General features: G+C 34.5%; 1 protein-coding gene and 1 pseudogene across 10 annotated transcripts in view; one reads left to right on the forward strand and one right to left on the reverse strand.

Moving 5' to 3' along the window:
- KANSL1L (KAT8 regulatory NSL complex subunit 1 like) overlaps nt 1-25,599 on the reverse strand; it is a 133,331-nt gene that overhangs the window by 88,806 nt on the left and 18,926 nt on the right. For all 10 annotated transcript variants that reach the window (XM_086719517.1, XM_086719520.1, XM_086719518.1 and 7 more), the window contains 2 exons: nt 24,372-25,488; nt 3,832-3,973 (listed from right to left, as the gene is read on the reverse strand). In XM_086719517.1, coding sequence (XP_086575643.1) covers nt 3,832-3,973; nt 24,372-25,459 — 1,230 coding nt within the window. In that variant the 5' untranslated portion in view covers nt 25,460-25,488. The remainder of the gene's footprint in view (nt 1-3,831; nt 3,974-24,371; nt 25,489-25,599) is intronic.
- On the forward strand, nt 6,336-6,912 carry LOC112870557 (large ribosomal subunit protein uL24 pseudogene; annotated as a pseudogene).

Consider the following 25,599-nt stretch of genomic DNA (forward strand, 5'->3'; position numbering starts at 1 on the left):
TTTTGTTCTTCACTGTGTACCTTAAGCACACATTACGCTAATAAGTATACGTGAAAGCAAAGATGGGAAAGAATGAAGGAAAGGCAGAGGGAAGGCAGAAGATAAGACAGGATGGAGAGATGAATGAATTTTATTTAAAAACTGATACAGGGGCGCCTGGGTGACTCAGTCAGTTAAGCATCCAACTTCAGCTCAGCTCATGCTCTCACGGTGCATGAGTTCAAGCCCCACATCAGGCTTTCTGCTGTCAATGTAGAGCCTGCTTCGGATCCTCCCCCCCCCACCCCCCCACCACCCCTACCCCTCTTGTTCTTGCGCTCTCTCTCTCTCATAAATAAACATTAAAAAATAAGTTAAAAATAAATTTTTAAAAAAATAACAAAAAGTAAAAATTGATACAATAACATAGCTTTAAGTGCCATTTCTACTAAAGTAACTCCAAATCTGTATCTTCCTATAAACTTGCCTTTTCCAATAACTCATATTTCCAAGTCTTTCAGGACATCTCAACATGAGTTATCTGATAGAACTTTAAAGTCAATGTGTGAGAAAGCTTACTTTTATCAATTTTCCTATAAAACAAGCACTTTTCTCCAATAACTAATGGGGGAAGAGATAATGGTGATGGTTATGCAAACTACCTATTTGTCAAAATTCAGTGAATTGCTAAAAATGTGTCTTCTGAGAACAGATAAAATAGAAATAAATCCATAATTAGACACCTATTGGTAAAAACATGTAGACCATCAAATATACAAAAACAGCTTTTAAGTTACCAGATAGACTGCTCAGCAGAAAACAGTGAAATAGGATCTTTAAAGGACGAAGGGAAAAGAACCATCATATTAGAATTTTATATCAACCTGAAGTATCATTGACGAGTGAGGGTAAAATGAAGGTACTTTGAGATAGAAGCCACTAAAGAATGTATTTCAGCAAAATGTAAACCGAGAGAAAAGGGAATGTAGCAGAGACTACAACAATCTATATTCATTTTCCCCTTTTTTTTAGAACCAAACTCCACACCTACTGGATTTTTAGCTATGCCTACAACTTCTCATTGTAAGACTGTACTGTTCACCTTTCCCTGCTACATATCTAGCTGCAGCCATGTGCCTAAATCTAGGCCAATGAATGTGGGACAAAGTAGTGCAATTTCCAAGTCACCTCCAACTTGAAAACAAACAATGCTGCACTTCTCTTCTCACTTCCCAAGGGCCAGAATGAGGAGGTGACCACAACCCTGTTTAATAGTGCCATCACCACTACTCTAGAGGATAGCAGAGCAGCAAGACAGAAAAGACCACAGCCTGTATTCACTCCCTCGGTTATGAAGTGTTATGTATTGCATAAAGCTGCGATATTTCTCAGTTTCTTTGCTACAGCAGCTTAATCTGTAAACTAGCTTTATAGGGAGAACACAAAAGAAAAGTAAGCACATTTTTAATAAAATTAGTTAGAAACAGAATTAATTACCGACCGTAAAAAAGCAACTACATTGAGTAGACATATGCAATGAGTAGTTAAATAACATTAGAATCCATGTTTTAAGTAAAAATATGAAATACTGAGTACTTTTAGTCATTGTTAGGATTATTTATAGTTAAGTATGTTAAAAATTGGGAGTAATAACAAAGAATAAACCTGTACTGAATAGCTTTTAAACCAGCATAGGGAAAAGAAAGGAATGAAGCAAATTCTACCAATCCAAAAAGGTGAAAAAACAAGATAGAGGGTGTCTTGAACCTGGGTGGCTGAGTGAGTTGAGAGCCCAACTCTTGATTTTAGCTTAGGTCAGGATCTCACGGTTCATGGGTTCAAGCTCCTAGTCAGGCTCTGTGCTGACAGCTGACAGTGTGGAGCCTGCTTAGGATTGTCTCTTTCCCTCTCTCTCTGCCCTTCCCCTGCTGGCACATGTGCTCTCATGAACTCTCTCTCTCTCAATATAAATAAATACACTTAAAAAAAAAGAAAGAAAGAAAACAAGATATAAATACAAAGAGAGGAGAATAAGGGCAAATAAAAAATAAAAACCAGAGTCGGTTTTTAAAAAAAAATTTTTAACGTTTATTTATTTTTGAGAGAGACAGATAGAGTATGAGCTGGAGAGGCGCAGAGAGAGAGGGAGACACAGAATCCGAGCTATCAGCACAGAGCCCAACGTGGGGCTCAAACTAACAAACCATGAGAACATGACCTGAAGCAAAGTTGGCCACTTAACCCACTGAGCCACCCAGGCACCCCAGAGTCAATTTTTTAAATCTAGCTATTTATAGTTTATAAAAAGAAACACCTAGAATTATCAAAAATTTGTATCTACCAAGCAGCATTACTTCAAAATGTAAGAGGCAAAAACTAACAATTACCAGAAGAAACTGAAGAATTCACAATGAGAAATTTTAACAAATCTATATCATTAATGGAAAGATATAGAGGTATAAAGATATAGCAGATATATAAAGTCAACAAATTAACAAAGAATTCTATAATGAACACACAAAGAACACGCATTATTTTCTATTATATATATATTAAAATTGGAAAAAAACCACAACATGAGAGATGTGTAATATTCATAATTGACCACATTAGTCTCCAAAATTTAAAAATAATTCACGAACACATACCTCTACCAACTACCCTCCCCCCAAAAAAAGAGTGAATGCAAAAAATAAGTTAATTCTTAGACAAAAAACATTTGATGGTCAATTACACTGAGGTCCAAATCTCTATAGTAAAGAACAGTTAGATTAAAACAGTAATAAAATAATATTTCATACTCATTACACTGGAAAAATTAAGAGGTTAAAAATTATGAAATGTTGGCAAGGATGTGAAGAAATATGAGGTCTCATGCACTGCCATTGGGAAAATTCATTACCCAATCACATCAGTAAGTACAGGAAAGCTGAAGATAGCCAGGCCTAAGATCCAGCATTTCCACTTTTAGGCATATACCAAGAACTCTTTTTTGTTCACAAAAAAACACATAGAAGACAGTCATTACAGTATTGTTTTTACTGGCATAAAACTAAACAATGTATATGTCTATCAATAGAAAACAGGAGAAGAGATAGAACATTCCATTGTACTCATACAATTCCATCACATTCATACAATTAAATAACATGCAGGATCTATAAAATGTAAAATTTATGCTGAGCAAAAACAAGCAGGTCACAAAAAAGTTTGTAGTATATATATCATTTATATAGACTTTAAAAACAGAAAACTTGGGGTGCCTGGGTGGCTCAGGTGGTTAAGCATCTGACTTCGGCTCAGGTCATGATCTCACGTTTCATGGATTCGAGCCCCGCGTTGGGCTGTGTGCTGACAGCTTGGAGCCTGGAGCCTGCTTCGGATTCTGTGTCTCCCTTTCTCTCTCTCTGCCCCCACCCCAGCTTGTGTTTTTTTTTTCTCTCTCTCTCATAAACAAAATTTTTTTTAAATAAATAAATAATTTTAAAAACATGGAAAATAGTAGTTGTAGACACAGACATCTATGTGCCAATAATATAAAAACATACATAAAAATAATAAATATCAAAACATGTTGGAGTCAAAATATTGGCTACAGTGGCATGGGGAAAGAGAATGGGATCAGGAAGGACTATCAGGACCTCAACTGAAAAGTATCTCAAGTAGCTGAACTGCTCATCGCGATAAATAAAAAGGCATGATAGTGATAGCTTCAACTTATAGCAACTGACATATCAAAAATGTTAATATTAACTACATTTTTATAAAGTCTTATAATAATTCCTTTGTGTGGAGAGATGAGAAACTAAAACAGTAATAATATTTTTAAAAATACAAGAATACAGACAATACCTTGGAGGCACGAATCTGCCTGTGAACATCCGTTAGCTGTTGGATTTTGTATTCTAGCTCTGAAATCTGGGCTTGAAGCCATGTCCATCGGCTGCCAACTCTTGCTCTGTCTACAAGCCACTTCCATTCAGTACTACAGTTACTGTGAATAAGACAAACACTGTTAGTCAAGGCACAAAGACAATCAAATTTTCACAGACTAAATAAATTCCTGGACTCCTGTCATATAATCCCCAATTCCTTTATAAAACATCTAATTACATGCAAGAATTACGTATCAACTTATCAAAGAAAAAGCTTTAACTTCCTTATCTTTCTATCCCAACGAATGCTTGCTTTTATTATTACATACCCAGTAATAAGATCATCTCTTCTGTTACTTAATACTTTATTAATGCACAAGGGCTGAAACAGAAGTGGGCCAGCAAAGGAAAGGAAACAGGAATGATACTAATAACACATAAAGACTTACATGAAGTTTTTATATGTAAACAGAAGTACTAGAAGTACAGTCATTTGAACTGTACTAGATCTAAATCTATGTAACAAATGTAACAAACCACAGCAATTTTATTATATGCAATTTTCATTCACTAAAACAGTGGTCATTGTTAGCTAAATACCTAAACTCAATTTAAATATATTGTCAAAAAATACCAAAAATATGCCCTACATTTCAAATAAGCCTACCAAATACATAAGTCCTGGGATGTTTATTAAGGTTAACAGTATGTTAAAACCTGATTCTCAGGATTCAGAGACCAAAGATAATAAGGAATTTATATAAAAGGGGCGTCTGGGTGGCTCTGGGTGGCTCAGTCGGTTAAGCGTCTAACTCTTGGGTTTCAGCTCACGTCATGATCTCACTATGTGAGTTTGAGTCCCACGTCAGGCTCTAAGCTGGCAGTGTAGAGTCTGCTTGGAATTCTCTCTTCTCTCTCTGCCCCTCCCCTACTCCCTGTCTCTCAAAAATAAATATATGAACATTTTTTTAAAAAAAATTACATAAAGACTTTCTTTCAGGCATATTTGAAAATAAGGGTTGAACCCTAGCTCCTCTACCTTTGAGCAAGGGCACTGCCCTAACCGATAGTTTGTGAGATTACAGTTAATTGTCTTTATGAAAATATTCCAACTAGAAAACAATTATTTGGGATTAGACTAATTAGGAGCTTCAGATTGCAAAGGAAAACATGACAGAAATTGAAGATATACATGAAAAGCAATAAATAATGGCAGAATACAAACTTTATGAAAATTGCTTAAAAATTCCATTTACAGTCAAAACTCATAGAATGTACAACACCAAGAGTGAATCCTAACATAAAGAACTAACTGATAACAATTTGTTCACGTACGTTCATAGACTGTTACAAATGAACTACGCTGGTTTGCCGTGTATTGATAGTGGGGGAGGTTCTATCAGTGTAGGGATGGGGGTATATGGGAACTCTCTGCATTTTCTGCTCAAATTTTCTGTGAACCTAAAACTGCTCTAAAAAAATAAAGTTTATTAATTTTTACATATTTAACCATAATTGAATTGAATGTCTTCCATACACACTTTAACCAGAGTAAATATTTCTTCTAAAGATCATTTGTTAGGGTGCCTGGCTGGCTTGGTTGGTAAAGTGTGCTATTTTTGATCTCAGGGTTGTGAGTTTGAGCCCCATGTTGGGTGTGGAGATTAAAGTCTTTAAAAATAATAAAAATAAAATTAAGCAAATAAAAGATCATTTGTTGTGATGAGTGTGTCATATGTAAGTGCTAAATCACTAAACTGTATATCTGAAACTAATATTACACTGTATGGTAACTAACTGGAATTTAAATAAAAACTTAAAAAGAGGGGCAGCTCGATGGCTCAGTCAGTTAAGCATCTGACTGTTGGTTTTGGCTCAGGTTACAATCTTACAGTTGATGAGTTTGAGCCCTGTGTACTGGGCTCTGTGCTAATAATGCAGAGCCTGCTTGGGATTCTGTCTCTCTGTCTCTTCTCCGCTCATTCTCAGTCTCTCTCAAAATAAATAAATAAGCTAAAAACAATAAATAACTTAAAAATAAATTATCATTTGTTGTCAGAGAAACAATACAATCATTACAACTTTACTATATAGAATATATTTATTATAACAGGATTTTACATTAAATTAATGTTCCTAAAGAGCTGTTTTTGTTAAGATTCCAACTGCATACAATATGATTGAGGAGACCTTCATATAAGTTAGGAATTCTCTTGGTATCATTATTTATGCAGTTTGTAGTCATTATTCTGCTTCTGTAAATGACACCCTTTTAAATCATATTTTCATAATTATGAAAACAATAAAAGAGAATGTCTATTCAAAATAATATTTATATAGAGGCACCTGGCTGGTTCAGCTGGAGGAGGATGCGATGCTTGATCTTGGGTCGTGAGTTCGAGCCCCACGTTGAGTGTAGAGATTACTTAAATAAATAAATTTAGAAATATATAATATTAGCTCTTCCCTTTTGCAGCCATTGCTGAAGCACCAGCAGCCAAAATGAAGTTCAATCCCTTTGTGACTTCCGACAGAAGCAAAAATTGCAAAAGGCATTTCAATGCATCTTCCCACATTCACAGGAAGATTATGTCTTCCCTTCTCTCCAAAGAGCTGAGACAGAAGTACAAGTTTCGATCCATGCCCATCCAAAAGGATGATGAAGTACAGGATGTGTGAGGACACTACAAAGGTCAGGAAATTGAAAAAGTAGTTCAGGTTTATGGGAAGAAATACATCATCTACACTGAATGAGTACAGTGAGAGAAGGCAAACGGCACACCTGTCCAGGTGGGCATCATCCTAGCAAGGTGGTTATCAGTAGACCAAAAGTGGACAAAGATCACAAAAAGATCCTTGAACATAAAGCCAAGTCTCGCCAAGTAGGAAAGGAAAATGGCAAATTAGAAGGAAGAAGCAACTGAGAAGATACAGGAATAAAGTAATCTTATATACAACTTTAAATAAAAACTGTTAAAATGAAAAAAAATTAAAATAGATACGAATATCTATTATTCATAGATAATAATACTAACTGCCAATCATAAAATTAGTGAGAAAAGCAAGGGCCATGGCATGTAGCACTTGTACAGGTAATCGTAAAGTGTTGGATTTTACGAAAAAAGGAAGTTATTAGCAAGGCAGTAACAAAAAAATTTTTTCCCTAAGCACTCTGGCTACTAGGTAGAGAAAGCATGATAGTGGGATATGAAAGGTAATAAGGAAATCAATTAGATACAAGTATAGTAAACTGTGTGTGGTACAGATAATTGTGATCTCTATGTATTTCACTTAGGTTGGATCCATGTAACTAGCTTTGACCAATGGGCTGTGGGCAAAAGTGATATCGTCATTTCCAGTCCACCAGACAACCTTCAAAGCCACTATTGCAGACAGTATAGCTACAAGATGTGTTGGTTGGGGATCACAACCCAAACCACATTAGATTTTATGCACGCCACAGTAAACCTTGGCTGTGTTTAAACTACTGAGATCAGAAGGTTAATTCGTTACTTGAGAGCCTATTCTGACTAAAACACTGAATAAAAAATGAAAATGGTATGAACCAATAAGGGAATGGAAGATAAAGAAGAGATGAAGATAAGAGGATGGGTTCAAGGTTCATTTTAAAGCTGAAAGGACTTGCAGAGTATGGTTTGGGAATAAGCATGGGGAAATCAAAGACGATCTTAAATATTCCTTCATTAAATTTAGTTCCAGTTGAAAATTTCCCTATAACACACAATTTTGTTTGGTTGTCAAACTCACGATTAGCTAAAAAAGAAAAAAAATATGGGTGGAGTTCATGTTATTGTACTTCTAGTAAAAATATTCTGATAGGGAAGTTGTTTATAAAAATTATGTTTGGGGCACCTGGGCGGCTCAGTCAGTTAAGTGTCTGACTTCAGTTCAGGTCATGGTCATCAGTTCATCATGATGGTCAGGTCAGTTCATCAGTTCGAGCCCCACACTGAGCTGTCTGCTGTCAGCACAGAGTATGCTTCGGATACTCTGCCCCTCTCTTTCTCTCTGTCCTTCCCCCCAACTTGTGTATGCTCTCTCTCTCTCTCAAAAATAAATAAACATTGGGGGTAGTGGGTCAAAAATAAATAAATAAGTAAATAAATAAACATTAAAAATTATGTTTATGTTCACACACTATATTAAATTATATTAACACAAAAAAATAGTAATATCAGATCAAATTTACGTAAACTAAATAATCCTGGGACTTGTAATACATGAAATGAATTTTCTATAAAAGATACCTTATCCTTTTTTTTTTTGGAAAGTCAATCCAATTTTATAGGATAAAAAAACAATAATTTATCCAAAAGTTTATGCCAGTAGTCAAAATGGGATATGATTTATGGCAAATTTCAACTGAACTAGAATTAAGTATGAGATTATCAGCTTACATGATGGCTGATCACATATAACCACATTGAAATAATACAGAGATCCATGGGTTTAGATGCACATTTTGGAAAGAGACAGATACCTTATCCTATATTTTAATAGGACCTAATAAAATCTGTTTGGTATGGTTAAAAATGACAAAAAAGCTTTACCACCAAAAATGTTCCCTTGTTTAAAAACATATCTTTCTAAAAAATAATTATGGTTGTAAACATGTTACAGATAAGCACATGGCTATTTCACTCAAAGTATATTAACACCTGTTATATCTCAAAATCAAGACATGTCTTATGTAAACAACTTACATGACCAATGATTTAACAGCTAATAAAACTTAGAACGGAAGTACTGACAACATAGCTGATACAACAACAAACCAGGAAGAATATGTGTATACCGAGTATCCTCTCTTCCCAATCAGCATATAAACCTGGCCTGCCAGACCACTAAGAACCCTGACTCCCTGCATTGAGTTGAACAAATCACAGACCACCACATGCTGATAAGGTGGAGTTCCTACTTCCAGTGAAAATCAGGGCAAAGACATCTGTGAGTGGAAACCACCGGAGGAGTGAGACTAGTCATTCCCCAGGAAGGTAGCATATTCCTTCATTACCCAACCTTGCTTATTTGCAGTCACCACTTAACTTGCAGGAAAAAAAAAAAAAAATGCAAGCTATTTAGATCAAGTGGTTTTGAGTACAATTTCTCTTGATACTAACTTCTTGTCGACATCATGAACCTACATCCCTGTTTTGATCTTGAAGTGTAGTTCCCAGAATAAGACAGAGCTTTCTAATATTACATCTTAAAATACCAAGATTAAAGAGAGACTTATATTACTTCTGTTTTAACATAAAGATTTTGTTACCTTACTGATAACAATGATAAAAAACTAGGATAAAAAATTAGAAAAGAAGATCCAATTGTGAAAAATTACAGTCCTAAGAAAAATAAGGTTTGTCCTGGGAAAAATACATTAAATTAGGCCAAACTTCTCTACTGGTGTTTGCTCACCCAGGAAGAGTTTATCTTTCCCTGGAATTTGATTCCTTTCAGACCAGGGTTTTGCAAACATTTTCTGTAAGGAGGGAGACAACTCTGCCATTATAGCATATGAGCAGCCATAAGTTAATGGGTGTGATGGTGTTCCAATAAAACTATTCACAAAAATAGGAAATGGGTAATCCTGAAAACAAAGAACAAGGCTGGAGGATCACAATCCCAGATTTCAAGCTATACTACAAAGCTACAGAGAGCAAAACAGTAAGGTTCTGGCACAAAAACAGACACATAGATCAACAGAACAAAATAGAGTTCATAAATAAACCCATGCTTATATGATCAATTAATCTACGACAACAGAGGAAAGAAAATACTATCAGTAAAAGATAGTCTCTTCAATAAATGATATTGGGGAAACTAGACAGCTACAGGCAATAGAATGAAACTGAACCATTTTCTTATACCATACACACAAAAAAACTCAAAATGGAATCAAAAATCCTAAATGTAAGACTAGAATTCATAAAACTCCTAAAAGAAAACATTTCTTGGTTACTTAACAACGTTTTTCTGGATATGTCTCCTCAGGCAAGGGTGACAAAAGCAAATATAGAGTATTGGGACTACATCAAACTAAAAACTTTTGCATAACAAAGGAAATCATCAACAAAACCAAAAAGGCAACCTACCAAATGGGAAAGGAAATGGTATATTTATGTTTTAAAATCCCTTGCATAACATCAAATATTGGCAACTAGGAACACATAAATAAAGGTAATAAATGAAATTTTAACTAATCCATAATACAGGGTCTTAAAGAAATACAAAAGCCAACTACCTGCTTTTCCACAACTGACAACAAAAAAATATATTCCAAGAATCTCTCTTAAGAGTTCTAAGCCACACAATAAGAATGAACCTAGGAGCAAAAATTAGATTAATTCCTACCCAAATGTACTGTTGCAGGTGGCCTCAAGGTAGTAGTCACTGAATTGAGGGAGAGTTGGATGGCCTGAGAAAAATAACTAATAAATTGATTAGTCTATAGGCTCAACAACTATGAACAAATGAAATCTTTGGTTGTGATATTTTCACATTTAACTGACTAGAGGCAAACAGAATGGAAATTCACCCTTTTGAGGAAACTCTACTAGCATAAAACATCCTCTACCTGAGAAACCCAAACTTGCACCGACAAGAAGCAAAGTGGGAATGCAGTACAGCCTCCACTTAAAGGTATGCTCTCCAACATTAACTGCAGATATAGACACAAAGGATAATGGATAAGGAGTAAGTCCCAAAAAGCAAAGGCAAGAGACTATGAGAGACAAAGGACAAAGAAGCCTCTCTCAGAAAGGAAAATTAGGATTCTACCAAGACCTTGTTATACTTCTAGAGCAAGATGTCTTATTAATTATTGTAAGAACCTATCATGTGTATCTCATTTTCTTTACCCAGGAGATTTTATTGTAGCTTTCCTGTCTCTATTACTACATACATAAAACAAACAAGAGTGTAAGAGGGTTAGAAAATTGTCTATTTATAGGTCACCACATCATAAGGAATCAAATCTGTACCTGACTGAAAAGACACTACTCCACCTATTGAAAGTGACCTTGAATTGTCATCCTGAGGAGTGGAAGTTTTCTCTATGAGAAGGGAGTATATGGATATTTGGGTGGCCAAAGAGGCAAACTAAACAGACTGCTTATTTTCTCTCAACATCTATTCTCCTCTTTTTTGATAATAGAACCCTTTCAGTTTTAGCTGAGCTCATGGTAGCTCAGCAAGGTACTGTATATTTCCCAGTCTTACTTGCAGTTAGGTGTATGTCATTAAGTCCCTAACAATCAGATTTGAGCCAAATCAATGCGTTACTTGACATTAAAAAATGATTGTGTGTGAAAATCAGATGAGCAACTGGTGAGTAAGTTTCAACAATGCAAGCAAGGGCAGCATCCTAGAGGCTGGCAAAGCCAACAGGTCCCTGGCAAAACCCTGTGAAACATACCACATACCTAATTCTTGACTATGAAATGAGAGAAAAATAGATTCTACACATTCATATTGAGGTCGTCTTGCTGTTTATGACACCTTAGCATATAACTTAACCAATGCACCCCTCCCTCAAAATTACTTTATGCTTTTAAGAATCATTTAGGTTAGCAAGCTCTCATTTAAAATGTTTATTATCTTTAAGAAGATTATGCCTCATTGACATACAAGTTAACAACGTTAATAATGTACCACCTAGTTGTATATACACACAGGAAAAATAAACAAGCAAACAAAAAAATAAAGGAAAAAAACAGCTGTGGGGGCACCTGGGTGACTTGGTTGGTTAAGTGACCGACTCTTGATTTCGGTTCAGGTCATGATCTCACAAGCTCTGCATAGGGCTCCACGCTTGGGATTCTCTCTCTCCCTCTTTCTCTGCCCTTCCTCTACTCATGCTTTCTATCTCTCTCTCAAAATAAACAAACGAACATTTAAAAGAAAACAGCTGTGAACTCTAGGAAATTTTGGCATGGTGATAAACTAAGTTAAGGGGTGGGGTTTAGGATGTCCAAGGACAAACTGAGACTGGAACTAGAAAAGACATTAGAAATGAAAGGGAACAAGAATAATCATAATATATTGTGCAATTCCGCCTAGAACTCTGGCAGAATCCAGTGTGTCAATTACCTAAACTGAAATTTTTAGTATTAGTTTAAAAGAATTCACATATCAAACTGGCAAATTTAGGTTTGTTCCCCTACCATCTATTCACCCCTTCTCCCAGCCAAAGAGAGGAAGAGAGAAAGAAAAAAGGAGTATAGGGAATATTCATACATACTATCAATATAACCCCCTTTCTCTTATACAGAAAAAATTTTGAAAGCTAATGGCCTGCTAAATAGTTTTAACTGTGTTTTTAAAATCCTTGCATAAATCAAACATTGACAACCAAGAACATATAAGAAAATTAATAACTTTTTAAACTAATCAAAACATATATGCTAATGGAATAGTGTGAAGTCATGCCTGTCAGCATCTCAACAAGCACTGTGTGTGTGCGTGTGTGTATGCGCACACGCATGTCTCTTTTGTTCAAGAAGCCAAGCCACCATGCACCGCGTCCAAACTCTACAGTGCACAAGGGCCCAGCTGAAAGTACAAGCAGTGCTAAATCCAGCAAGAAGTCTACATTTTAAGGCTGTAATTACAAATCTAAATCTGCTCCAAGTTCTTGAAGAAGCACCTTTTTGTTTTGCACAAATATGGGCTAATGATGGCCCTACGAGCCACTATGATGGGCACTAAAAAAGAATTAGAAAAAAATGATCAAATACCCTTGTTACTCTAAAAGGGGACTACCACAAACCTATAATTGGGCGTAGGCATTTCTTCTACTGCTGAATAACCCATGTTCTGTAAAATAAAATTATCTGAACTTACAGAGAAAATAGAATTGGAGCCAGACCACTCAAAATCAATGGAATTTTAAAATCTGAGTTCTAACAAAATAGCAATCCTTATAAAAATATTAGTGTAGTTTTTTCCACTGGCATTTGTATCTACTAGAATAAGCCAGTCCACCCTTTAAAGCTTCATATCCTGGATCTCATATTTCTTTTGATGTGGGTTCTTAAAGACAATCACTTCTAATAGACACCAGTTTAATAAACATTAAAAATATCACTTAGAGATAGACTTCTTCATCAGTAATTTATTTTTAACACAAGGGAACGATCTTTGCCACTTCTGCAAAGCAACCCGCAATTTCCTCAGATCTTTTAACATAGTGGAATATATAGTAACTTTTAAGCCAATAAACCAGCAATTTACTGCACTGCAGGGTGGTACTTTTACAGAGTTTTCAGCATTTTTCTTATACCATTAAGGTTTTCTCTCTTTAATTGTGAAAAAGTTTGCCCCTGCTCATTCCAAAACATTAATATGTTTTAAGTGGTTTGAAAAACACCCACACCAAATCCTTTATTATATTGACATCATTCCCCTATATGCCTAATGTTAAGTTTTTTAGAGAGAAGGAAAATCACAAAGGTGAGAAACAGATCTACATAAAGAGAGAAAGAACACTGGAGAATAAGTGAAGGTAAAATAGTAACTTTTATTTTTCTTACTCTTTTTTTAAAAAAAAATTTAATGTTTATTTATTTTTGAAGGAGAGAGAGAGAGAGAGAGAGAGAGAGAGAGAGTGAGAGCAGAGGAGGGGCAGAGAAAGAGGGAGACACAGAATCCAAGGCAAGCTCCAGGCTCTGAGCTGTCAGCACAGAGTCTGAAACGGGGCCCCAACTCACAAACCGCGAGATCATAACCTGAGCCAAAGTTGGACATTTGACCAACTTAGCCATCCAGGCGCCCCTTATTTTTCTTATTCTTAATGGATCTAACAGGTAACAAATCTGGTCCAAAATAATTATAGCAACAATTAGTTGATTATGAATGTGTCCACGCATCTGTGTATGCTTATATATGCCTATGTATGCTATGTATAAGTGAAATAAATGACAGAAGTGATACAAAAAAAAAAAAAGAGGAAAAAATTAGGATTATTTTGTAATTATAAGGTACCTGCAGGTTTATTTAAGAGCAAAGTTGAATTAGCTGTAAATGTAACCTCTAAAAAGAGTTTTTTAAAGAGGGCACCTGGATGGCTCAGTCAGTTGAGCAACCAACTCTTGACTTAGTCTCAGGTCATCATCCCAGGGTCATGGGATCGAGCCCCATGGAAGGCTGTGCGCTGGGCATGGAGACTGCTTAAGATTGTCTCTCTCTTCTCCTCCCCGCCCCGCCCCTCTACCCTGCTTGCTCACTCTCTCTAAAAAGAAAAAAATATAAATAAATAAATAAATAAATAAATAAATAAAGTATAATTGATATTCTAAGAAAGGAAAAAAAAGTGGAATCATATGTTTAGTTAAAACCACAAAAGGCATTAAAAATGTGGAAGACAAAAACAGGAGCAAACAACAAGGGCAACAAATAGAAAACAGTGACAAATATAGTAGATATTAATCTACTACATCAATAATAACTTTAAACATCAATGGTCTAACTATACCAATTAAAAGACAGTGATTGTCAGAGTGCATAAAAAAATAAGACCCAACTATATGTTATCTATAAGAAACCAAATTTAAATATAAAAACACATACAGATTAAAAGTAAAGAGATGGAGAAAGTTATGGTATGCTAACATTAATCAGAAGAAAGCAGGAGTAGCTATGTTAATTTCAGACAGCAGACTTCAGAACAAGGGAAGTTATCATGAATTACAGTATAATAAAAGGGTCTACATCCAAGAAGATAACAATCTTTAATGTGTATGTGGCTAACAAAAAGAGCATCAAACTATCTGGGGCAAAACGGACAGAACAGCAAGGAGAAATAGGTGAATCCACTATTACAGTCGAAGACTATAAGACTCCCTCTATCAGAAATACACAGATCCAACAGGCAGAAAACCAGTAAGGATACAGCTGAACCATTCATTGACTAGACATAACTGACACTGACAGCCTACTTCATCTAACAACAGCGGATTATACGTTCTTCTCAAGTTAACAAGAAACATAAAAGAGGGGTGCCTGGCTGGCTCAGTTGGAAGAGAACGTGAATCTTGATCTCAGGTTGTAAATTTGAACCCCACATAATATGCAGAGATTACGTGAAAATAAAATCTCAAAACACACACATGTGCACGTGCATGCACACACACACATACACACACACACCAAGGGACATAAAAGAGACCACATTCTGGGCCATAAAACAAACTTTAGTTAAAAAAAAAAATAGAGGGGCGCCTGGGTGGCGCAGACGGTTAAGCGTCCGACTTCAGCCAGGTCACGATCTCGCTGTCCGTGAGTTCGAGCCCCGAGTCGGGCTCTGGGCTGATGGCTCAGAGCCTGGAGCCTGTTTCCGATTCTGTGTCTCCCTCTCTCTCTGCCCCTCCCCCGTTCATGATCTGTCTCTCTCTGTCCCAAAAATAAATAAACGTTGAAAAAAAAAGTTTAAAAAAAAAAATAAAAATAGAAATCATGTAATGTCTGCTCTCAGACCACAATGGAATTAAATTAGAAATCAATAACAAACAGGAGTGCCTGGGTGGCTCAGTTGGAAGAGCATGCAACTTTCGATCTCAAGGTCATGAATTCAAGTCACACAACAGGTATGGAGATTACTAAAATTCAATGAATTAATTTAAAAAATAACTAACTGAAAAATCTCCAAATACTTGGAAATTAAATTACACAATTTTAACTAATGCATGGGACAAAGAAGAAATCTGAAGATAAATTTTAAAATACTATAAACTGAATGAAAATGCAAATACACGTCACCAAAATTTATAGGATGCAGTGACAACAGTCCTTATGGGGAAGTGTAAGAGAAAGTTACACAATACATAGCATTAAATGCATTATTGGAAAATTTTTTAAAAATCTAAAAACAATCATACAAGCTTCCACTTCAGGAACCCAGAAAAAGAAGAGCATATTAAACCCAAAAGTAACCAGAAAAAAGAAATAATAAAAACTAAAAAAATCAATAAAACTGAAAATACAAAGTTGAAAAAAAATCAATGAAACCAAAAAATGGTTCTTTGAAAAGATCAATAAACTCAATAAGTCTTTAGCCAGACTAACTAGAAAAAAAGAGAGATGACACAAATTACTAATATTAGAAAGAGGAGACATCACCACAGATCCTATGGACACTCAAAGGATAATAAAGGAATATTATGAACAATTCTAAGTCCACAAATATGATAACCTAGGTGAAATGGCCAATTCCTTGAAATGCACAACTTGCCAAAACTCATACAAGAAGAAATAGACAGGAAGGTGGATGGGGGTGATGGATTAAACAGGCGATGGGAATTAAGGAGTGTACTTGTGATGATCACTGATTACTGAATGGAAGTGTTGAATCACTATATTGTACACTTGAAACTGTACATTAATTAACTAGATAACCGTAACAAAATACTCCTGGGTTTGATATAAATAAAATATGTAAATTTTTAAAAAAGGAAAAAAAAAATAGACAACCTGAATAGGTCTATATCTATTAAAGAAAGTGAATCAATAATTAATAACCTTCCAAAAGAGAAAGTACCAGGCCCAAAGGGGTTCACTGGTAAATTCTACCAAAAATTTAAGGAAGAAATTTTACCAATTCTCTACAATCCCTTTCAAAAGATAGAAGCAGAGGGACCACTTCTTAACTCATTCTTTGGGGTCAGCATTACTCTAATACCAAAACCAAAGAAATTATAAGAAAACTACAGATCATTTGCTTCATGGAGATAGGTGCAAAAATCCTCAACAAAATATTAGCAAATTAAATTCAACAATGTATAAAAAGACTTACATACCATGACCAAGTGGGATTTATGCCAGGTATGCAAGCCTAGCTCAACATTAAAAAATCAATTAATATAATTCATCATATCATTATATCAATAGATACACAGAAAGCATTTCACAAAATTCAACACCAATTCAGGATAAAAACTCTGTTATACTAAAAACAAATACAAATGAAAAACTCTCAAGTTAACTAGGAATAGAGAGAATTTCCTCAACCTAATAATCTACCAAAAACCTACAGCTACATTATATTTAATGGTGCAAAACCAGAAATTTTCCCACTAAGATTAAGAACAAGGAAATATATGCTCTCACTTCTCATTTTCAACATCACAGAAATCCTAGCTAATGCAATAAGAAAAAGAAATAACGGATACAAAGGTTTGTAAGGAAGAAATAAAACTTTTTGTTCATAGGTAACATGATTATCTATAGGACAAATCCAAAAGAATTACACACAAAAAACCCTGCAACTAATAATTATAGCAAGGTTGCAGGATACAAAGTAAATATACAGAAGTCAACTGCTTTCCTATATACTAGCAATGTATAAGTGGAATTTGATTTAAAAACATATTACCATTTACATTAGCATGCCCATAAATAAAATACTTAGATATAAGTCTTATGAAATATGTGCAAGATCTATATGAGAAAAATTTCAAAACTCTGATGAAAGATATCAAAGAGCTAAATAAATAGATATTCCATGTTCAAAGACTCACTATTGGGGCATCTGGGTGGCTCAGTCGGTTAAGAGGCCGACTTTTGATATTGGCTCAGGTCTTGATCTCACCATTATGAGATAGGGCCCCGTGTCAGGCTCTGTGCTGAGTGTGAGGCCTGCTTGGGATTCTCTCTCTCACTTTCTCTCTGCCCCTCCCCTGCTCACTCACTCTCTCTCTCTCACTTGCTCTCTCTCAATACTAAATAAACATTTAAAAAAAAAAGACTCAATATTGTCAATATGTCAGCTTTTTCCAACTCAATCTACAGATTCAATAAAATCCCAATCAATTCTTTTTATATCTTACTTCTAAACAATAACAAAATGGACAACCCAATTAAAAAACAGGCAAAGATCTGAACAGACACCTAACCAAAGAACATACAGATATGACAATAAGCATATAAAAAAATGTTCAACATCACATGTCATTAGGGAATTGCAAATTAAAACAACAGTAAGATACCATTACACACCTATTGAAATAACCAAAATGCAAAACACTAACATCAAACGCTTACAAAGATGTGGAGCAACAGCAATCTCATTCATTGATGGTTGGAAGACAAAATGGTATAGCTACTTTGGAAGAGAGTTTGGCAACTTCTTACAAAATTAAACATACTCTTACCATATGATCCAGCAATTGCACTTCTTGGCATTTACCCAAATAAACTGAAAATTTATGTTCACACAAAAAAATATGCCCATAAATGTTTATGGAAGTTTTACTCATAATTTCTAAAACCTGGAAGTAACCAAGACATCTTCAACAGGTTTAATATAAGTAAATCATGGTATATCCAGACAAGAGAATATTATTTAGCACCAGAAAGAAATATGCTATCAAATCAGGAAAAGACAAAGAAAACTTAAATGCATATTATTAAGTGAAAAAAGGCACTCTGAAAAGACTGCATACTGTATGATTCCAACTATATGACTCTAGAAAAGGCAAAACTATGGAGACAGTAAAAAGATTAGTGGCTGTCAGGGGTTGGAGGAGAGAAGGATAAATAGGCAGAACACGGAAGATATGTAGGGCAGTGAAACTATTCTGTATGATACTACAATGGTGGATATATGTCATATATATTTGTCCAACCCATAGAATGTATAACACCAAAAGTGAATCCTACTAATAAACTATGGACTTTTGGTAATAATGATATGTCTATACAGTACCGCTGTGGTAGGGGAGGTCAATAATGGGGGAGGTTACACATGTGAGGGGATAGGAGATATATGAGAACTCTCTATACTTTCTACTCAATTTTGCTGTTAACCTAAAACTGCTCTAAAATAAGATTAGTTTAAAAATATATAAAACAAGGAGTTTATTTTAATTGAAATATTACTTTCCTCAGTGCTGTCTATATGGCAAGACATAAAGTATTTCTTCACCCTTTTGTAGCTATTACTCCATTTTGCAATTACACTTGAATTTCTGCTCTTCTGTCACAAACTGTCACTCAAGTATCATTACAATTTCTCTAGGATTGTTTTTCATTCAACTTTTTCTGCTTCCCATTCAAGTAAAAGAAAACCACACTTTTCTCATCTATTTCTGAAGTGTAGAGAATTTAAAAGGTAATAAATGCAAAACTAACTTGCCAACTTCACATTATACAAATATAAAGGTACTCTTATTTGCAATTTATTAATGAAATGTTGTTAGTCTCTTTACTCTCTGAATGTCAGACTGAGTTCATACTTCTATTTGTCCAATTTCTTGAAGGGAAATTCATCACCTGATTTTACCTCTTCTTGTCCTTTCCACTGGTAAAATAGAAAGCACACACTATGAGTATACACTTCTCTAGGTCTGCAAGAAATTATTTATTTTTTTCAATCTAGAAAGGTTGACCTGACAGCTTCTAACTGAATAACAACAGTTCTCTCCTTTCCTGGTAAATGTCTAATTTTGAGTAAAAGAATTTCCTTATCAAGACTGCCAATTATCAAAGAAATTTGAATATATAGGGACTAATTTGGGGGAAACAAAGAGATTTTTCTCCCAACGCCCAAGAAAGCTGGGTGATTCAGTAGATACTGTCAGGTTTCCTCAAAAAAGACTTAACCATGTTTCTTCCTTTTTAACAACCTTGGAGGATCAGAATATGTCTGTGACAAAATCTGTGCATTTCCCCATATGCATCCTAGATGAAAGTAACTGATCATTATTTCCCAGAAGAAAATGCTAGCACTCTAAGGTTTTACCACCAGATGAGAGAGAACATAATTGTAGCTGAGTCTGTCAGTGACTCACCCATACCCCCTGACACTTACCAGTTCAGCGCACAAAGACCTGACTTCCAAATGCCAGCACATGCATTTCTTTGACCCAGGGCTTTTCTGTTGTTGCCTGAGCTTGCTTTGTCACCAGAGTGGCAGAACAAAAGGGCAGGGGAATTAACCTTCACCTAGTAACTGATGGGACTTGATGTATAAATACTCCAGCTTCCTCACCTCTCAAATGGGTTAACTCAGGCATGTATTTTACCATGGTTCCCCAAGTTTCTCATGGAATATTTAAGCTCCAGTCTCTTACAATAAATTACTCGATAAGACACTCTTTATTAGCTTTCAAATCCATGCCTTATTATGTATAGGTACTTTATAGTTAGTATTTCATCTAATCATCTCTAGAACTCTTTAAGGTAGGAATCTGATTCAAAGAGTTAAAAATAACATTAACGTTTGCTCAGGGTCACAGAGCAAGCCATGACTATTACACAGGAGGTCCAAAACCTGCACTCCTTCACCAAAGGAACAGAACATGGAAGGGGGCGGGGGGGGGGGGGGTTCTATTCATATTATAAAGATTATATCTCAAACCTACAAAAACCTTAAAATCGTATTTTCTTTTCCAAAGGAAAACAGCTTTTAAAAAAATTTTCCAAAACACACTAGTCTCTCAACCAAAAGTTATTTTTAAGGTAATTAGTAATGTCATTATGAATTAATCTATTGCCTACATTTTTGGGGGGGGGGAAGAAAAGGGTCAAGTCAAATACACAATGGAAATGGTAATGGCTACAGTGAGTGCTTTCCAATTTCCTAATTGGAATGAAGGAATTTGTTTTTCTTATCAGTACTTAAAAAAAAAAAATAGGAATAAAAGACATTTATAATAATATAATCCAAGATTTTTTAAATAAATATAATTCATTTTACTTGTCAATCTTTAAATTACAAATGTTAAATATTATAATAAAATACTTTTAAATGTACATATTTTGTCATGCTGTATTTCATTTATTCATTCATTGCATAACCACTCATGCTGGTTCTAAGATGTATAAGATACATCTTGTGGCCAGTTTCGTACTAGAGAAAAAGGAAGGGGGTGGGGGGACAAAGTAAAAATAAACTACAGAATGGATGGAGAAAAGACAAACATATGGAGAAAAATTTCATAGACTGCCAACCCCAATTTTTGTATCTTTAAAACTACATTTCCAAATATAGAAAAATTCATTTAATTAACAAATACAAAAAAAAAAAACACTAAAAAGTAGACAATGCTAGGCAGTGAATATACAATGACATCAAAAGTAATATTTGCCCTTAAGTTACTTAAAATTAAGTTGAAGTAAACTTTAGTATTTGCCACTGTAGACCTCATGATTAAATTCAGAAGTCTACTCATATTCAGTAGAGATAATGAAAATGTAATTGTATTAGCACTACTTAAAATTTAGGTCCACAAAATGCATTTTTAAATGTATTTTATGTTTAAGGTTTAACTTGAACTTCATTCATTAAAAATATTCATCTACATTTGAAACGTGAATTTCCAGAAATACACAGTAAATAACAAAAATAAATTAAAAAAAATAAAAGTAGACTAAAAAAACTTATTAGGACAAATGTGTTAAATTATTAAATGAATTTAACCTGTAAAAGAACTCCAATTTAAAAAAACAGAAATCATTTTTATATTCACATCAAAAGATACAAATAATTAAGTTTGCATTATTCTCAAAATTCAGTCAGCATCAAAATTAATAAAATGTTGAAAAACAATATTTCCCACATTATTAGCATTAGTAAAAATATTCAAAGCAAAGTTAATATCCAATTTGGACGGAAATACATAAAATCAAGAAATGCAAATAGAGTTCAAATAGCAAAAAAAGAACAAAAAAACCTAAACAATTATCAAATAATTCAGTGACTTAAAGAAGTCAAAGTTGTTATAAAATTTAGTATTAATGATTTGAATCGATCAGATGAATATAACCTGAGAATGAAGTGGATCTGAACTTTAGAAATATAGATATTTCTAGAAATACAGAAATATCTAGAAATATCTAGAAATATAGATATGAGCTTTAATAACCAAGGCATCTTAATATAAATGGCCAATAATGCAAGAGGCTTGAAGTATATCTTAAAGAATATTAAACTTCTTAGATTCACTATTTTCTAAAATATATGTGTAGTGTCCTTGAGACTTTCCAAGCTGATTATAGGAAAAAGAAAGAATGAGAAGAAATAAACTTTCCAAGCCTGAACCCAATTTTTTTCCAGGCTACTTTACTTCAATTTTCCTTAATAAACTGGCAAAGTTGAGAAGAAAATAAAACGAGATGTATATTGCTTGATGCTCTGTATAAAAAATCTTTTAATAGTTTGAATATCCCTATTCCTGAATGTTTTATACAAGTGTCTAAACTTAGTGTTCTCTGACTAAAGGAAGAAAGGCAAATCTTAAAATATCTTGACCAATCAGTAATTATATGCTTAATATATATGAGATTTTTTTTAAGTTTAAAATGTGGTTTTCAGGGATGCCTTGCTGGCTCAGTACAGCATGCGACTCTTGATCTCAGGTTCATGAGTTTGAGCCCCATGTTGGACATAGAGATTACTTAAAAATAGACAGACAGATGGATAGATAGATAGATAGATAGATAGATAAGTAAAAACACAATAAAATGTGGTTTCCATTCTTACTATGTGTTGGGTTATTAAGACTAACATAACTTATCAAATCATATAGAACAAAATAGGACATAATGATAAACTATATGGCAGATGAAGTACTATAGGAGATCAATGAAAAGAAAATCTTAAAGTCAGAACAGTCTAGGAAGACATTATTTTCTGATTTTTGTTTCCAACTTAAAAGAGACAAACTTGCCCATTAGCTGTCTACAACAACAGAAAAGTAATTAATTTACTAAGTTTACCTACTAAATTTTAGTAAATTGAATTACTTTAAAAGCATTATAAATATGTATATATATAAATTGGTAAATTTCTGGACTTCTTTCAGAACTCATGTACTTAATAATTTCTGTGGCTCTAAGATCAATGAATGATACACTGACAAAGTTGCACAGTCCAATAGCAAGAACAGTGGTTTTAAGTCTCATATACATGGACAAGAATCCTAGTTCCATCAATTATTTGGCTTTTTGACCATGGGTAAGTTGCTTAACCATGCTGAGACTGTTTCTTCTTAAGTAAGATAAAGATAACAACAGTCACTTCCAATGGTTGTTGAAAGGATTAAATAATACAAGATATGTAAACAGCACAATGCCAGTCATGTGCTTAATATTAACTCCCACATTCAAACACATTTCAAATATAGTGATAACAGAACACCAAAAGACTGAAATGCTCTCTTTGTTTTACATTTTATTCTTCACCATAGAAACTGATATACTGACTTTCTATTTATTAGTAAAAATTAATGTGTTCAGCTTCTAATTCTGTAATGACTCTCATTCATCTCTGAGAATTTGATAAAAATGATGGACCTCTTCCTCCCAAAATACCACATATGCACAGCATTTCACATCAATTTAGGGACATTAACAGATTCTGTGAAAGCTAGATTGAAAATCATGTTCTATCTAGCAATTTAAAAAAACTTAATTCAAATTAAGTAAAATTTTAAAATTCAGTTCCTCAGTTGCACTGGCCACATTTAAGTGCTCAATAGCCACATAAGGCTATTTGATAAACACAGATATAGAACATTTCTATCATCTCAGAAACTTCTATCAGATAGGGCTGTTCTGGAATATTAACACAGTGTGATATATAAAAAACTATTTTACCTCTGTGTTTTTTTGGTTTTAAATATTTGGATACCTCTCTTTAAAGCAGATCCTCAAGAGTGTAGAGACTATGAATATTTTGCCCGCAAATAAATCTTCCAGGTCCAGAACATAGTAAGTATTCAATCTAATAGCTGACACTATAATTGACTAAATTGGTAAAGACCAGAGCTGAAAGGTGGGAACTCAAGGAGTATACAAATGTTGTAATTTTTTTTTTTTTTAAATGGGGAGGCGGCTGGGTGACTCAGTTAAGCATCCAACTTTTGATTTCGGCTCAAGTCATGATCTCACAGTCATGAATTCAAACCCCATGTGGGGCTCCACACTCAGTGTGGAGCCAGCTTAAGATTCTGTCCCTCTCCCTCTGCTCCTACCCCACTTGTGTTCCCTCCCTCTCTCCCTCTCTGCCTCTCTCTCTCAACAATAAATAAATAGTTCCCAACTTAAAAATACACACACAGACACACACAAAAAGGAGATCAATTTACATATACTCTCAACTAATAAACTCCTAAAGTCAATGAGGGCTCCCTGCATGCAGACTGAAGTTTTTAATTTTGACTATACGTATTGGCTAAAATATGCAAAATTTTCAGCCTTGTCTATAGCCTATTCTATTCAAGAATAGGAAAGATGTTTACTTTTAGCTAAAGAGCTTACATGACTCCTATATGGATTTTTCCTAGATAGAGCAGTTGAGTAACTCATTTTTAAACAGTATGTATATATTCATACATAGTTCAGCAAACAAAACATTTTAAAAATTCACCAAAGTTTTATAACTTAAAGATTATGGCACTAAAGTTTTAGAAAACTTATTTCCACTTAACGTATCTTGAAATCAAGACAAAATCGCTGCTATACACAGAACAGTAAAAGGTCTAAGAGTAATTTTGCACTTACACTGCCACATTTTTTCTAATGGTATATTCATCCAAATCATCATCAGAGCTGCTATCAGTTGCATCAGAATCCAGACCTTCTTCAACATGAGACAACAGCCCTGTAGCGGACAGTGCAAATCTTTGGATTTCTGCAGCTGTACACCGTGCAAAGCCATTTTTTGTATCACTCCACAATTTATTCTCTGCAGTCAACATGCTGACTTCTGGCTTAATTTCAGTGCATTTAGGTAAACTGCTATCCAAAATTGTGGTAGGTTCATGAAAGATCTTCATTTGGGGGAGTTGATGTTTCATAGAAAATTTCATTTGTTGACCATAGTGCTTAACAACATGCTTTGCCAGGAGCATCTGCAAATGTTTCTGAGTTCTTCTAGCCTGGCTAAGTAAAATTTTCTGTTTACTTACACAATGAAGTAAACGAGCATTCACTTCTTCCTCTTTTTCAGCAGCTGAGAAACCAACAGGCACATTTGAGTGGCCAGGCCCACTTTTCTTTTGAGCACAGTGCAATAAACCTTTTTTAACTTCAGCATCAGTAACTTTATCCAAAAGTGCATTCTTTTGGTACCATTTACAGTTTTGTAGTTGTACTTTATCTACATTAATGTCTTTGGTTGTATTTGAATCCAAAATAATTTGTACATCTGTCATGCACTGGCTTGTGGTATCTGACAGAGGTTCCTTTTTGATGAACTCTTCAGAATGAGAATGACAGATTTTACTAAGCTGAATGTTGCTGCCATTACACAGTATGTTTTTCAGCTTACTGCAATTAGGTTCCCCTAATTTCCTTTGTTTGTAATTTTCATTGTATTTATTTAATGTAGAATTTGAACTCATTAAAAGAACCGTCTGATAATGTTTTGACGACTGAGAGGAGCCAAAATGTTTTAAATTCACAAAGTTAGTGTTAAGAGTAGGTTCAGGAGTCGGAAATCCCAGCATCTGAGACAAAGTGTCTTCCTTTAACTTTTCATCTGCAGTTCTTGGACTTTCCATGCATAGCATCTTGTCAGACTCCATGGTACTTGGTAAAGATGAAAAGCAGATACCCTTTGTTGCTGCCTCCCTCAGAGCTGGGGTCATGGCGAATCCTGCAGATAATTACTGGAAACCTAAAATAATGTAAAAATAAATGATCAAATATCTAGAAAAAAAGTTTATGCTTACACTTTTTCCAAGGGCAACATTTTCAATGTTTCTGATTAAAATGTAAATGAAACCAA

This window comes from Puma concolor, chromosome C1 (assembly GCF_028749965.1).
Source record: "Puma concolor isolate L17-30 chromosome C1, mPumCon1.1.hap2, whole genome shotgun sequence".
Classification (NCBI taxonomy): domain Eukaryota; kingdom Metazoa; phylum Chordata; class Mammalia; order Carnivora; family Felidae; genus Puma; species Puma concolor.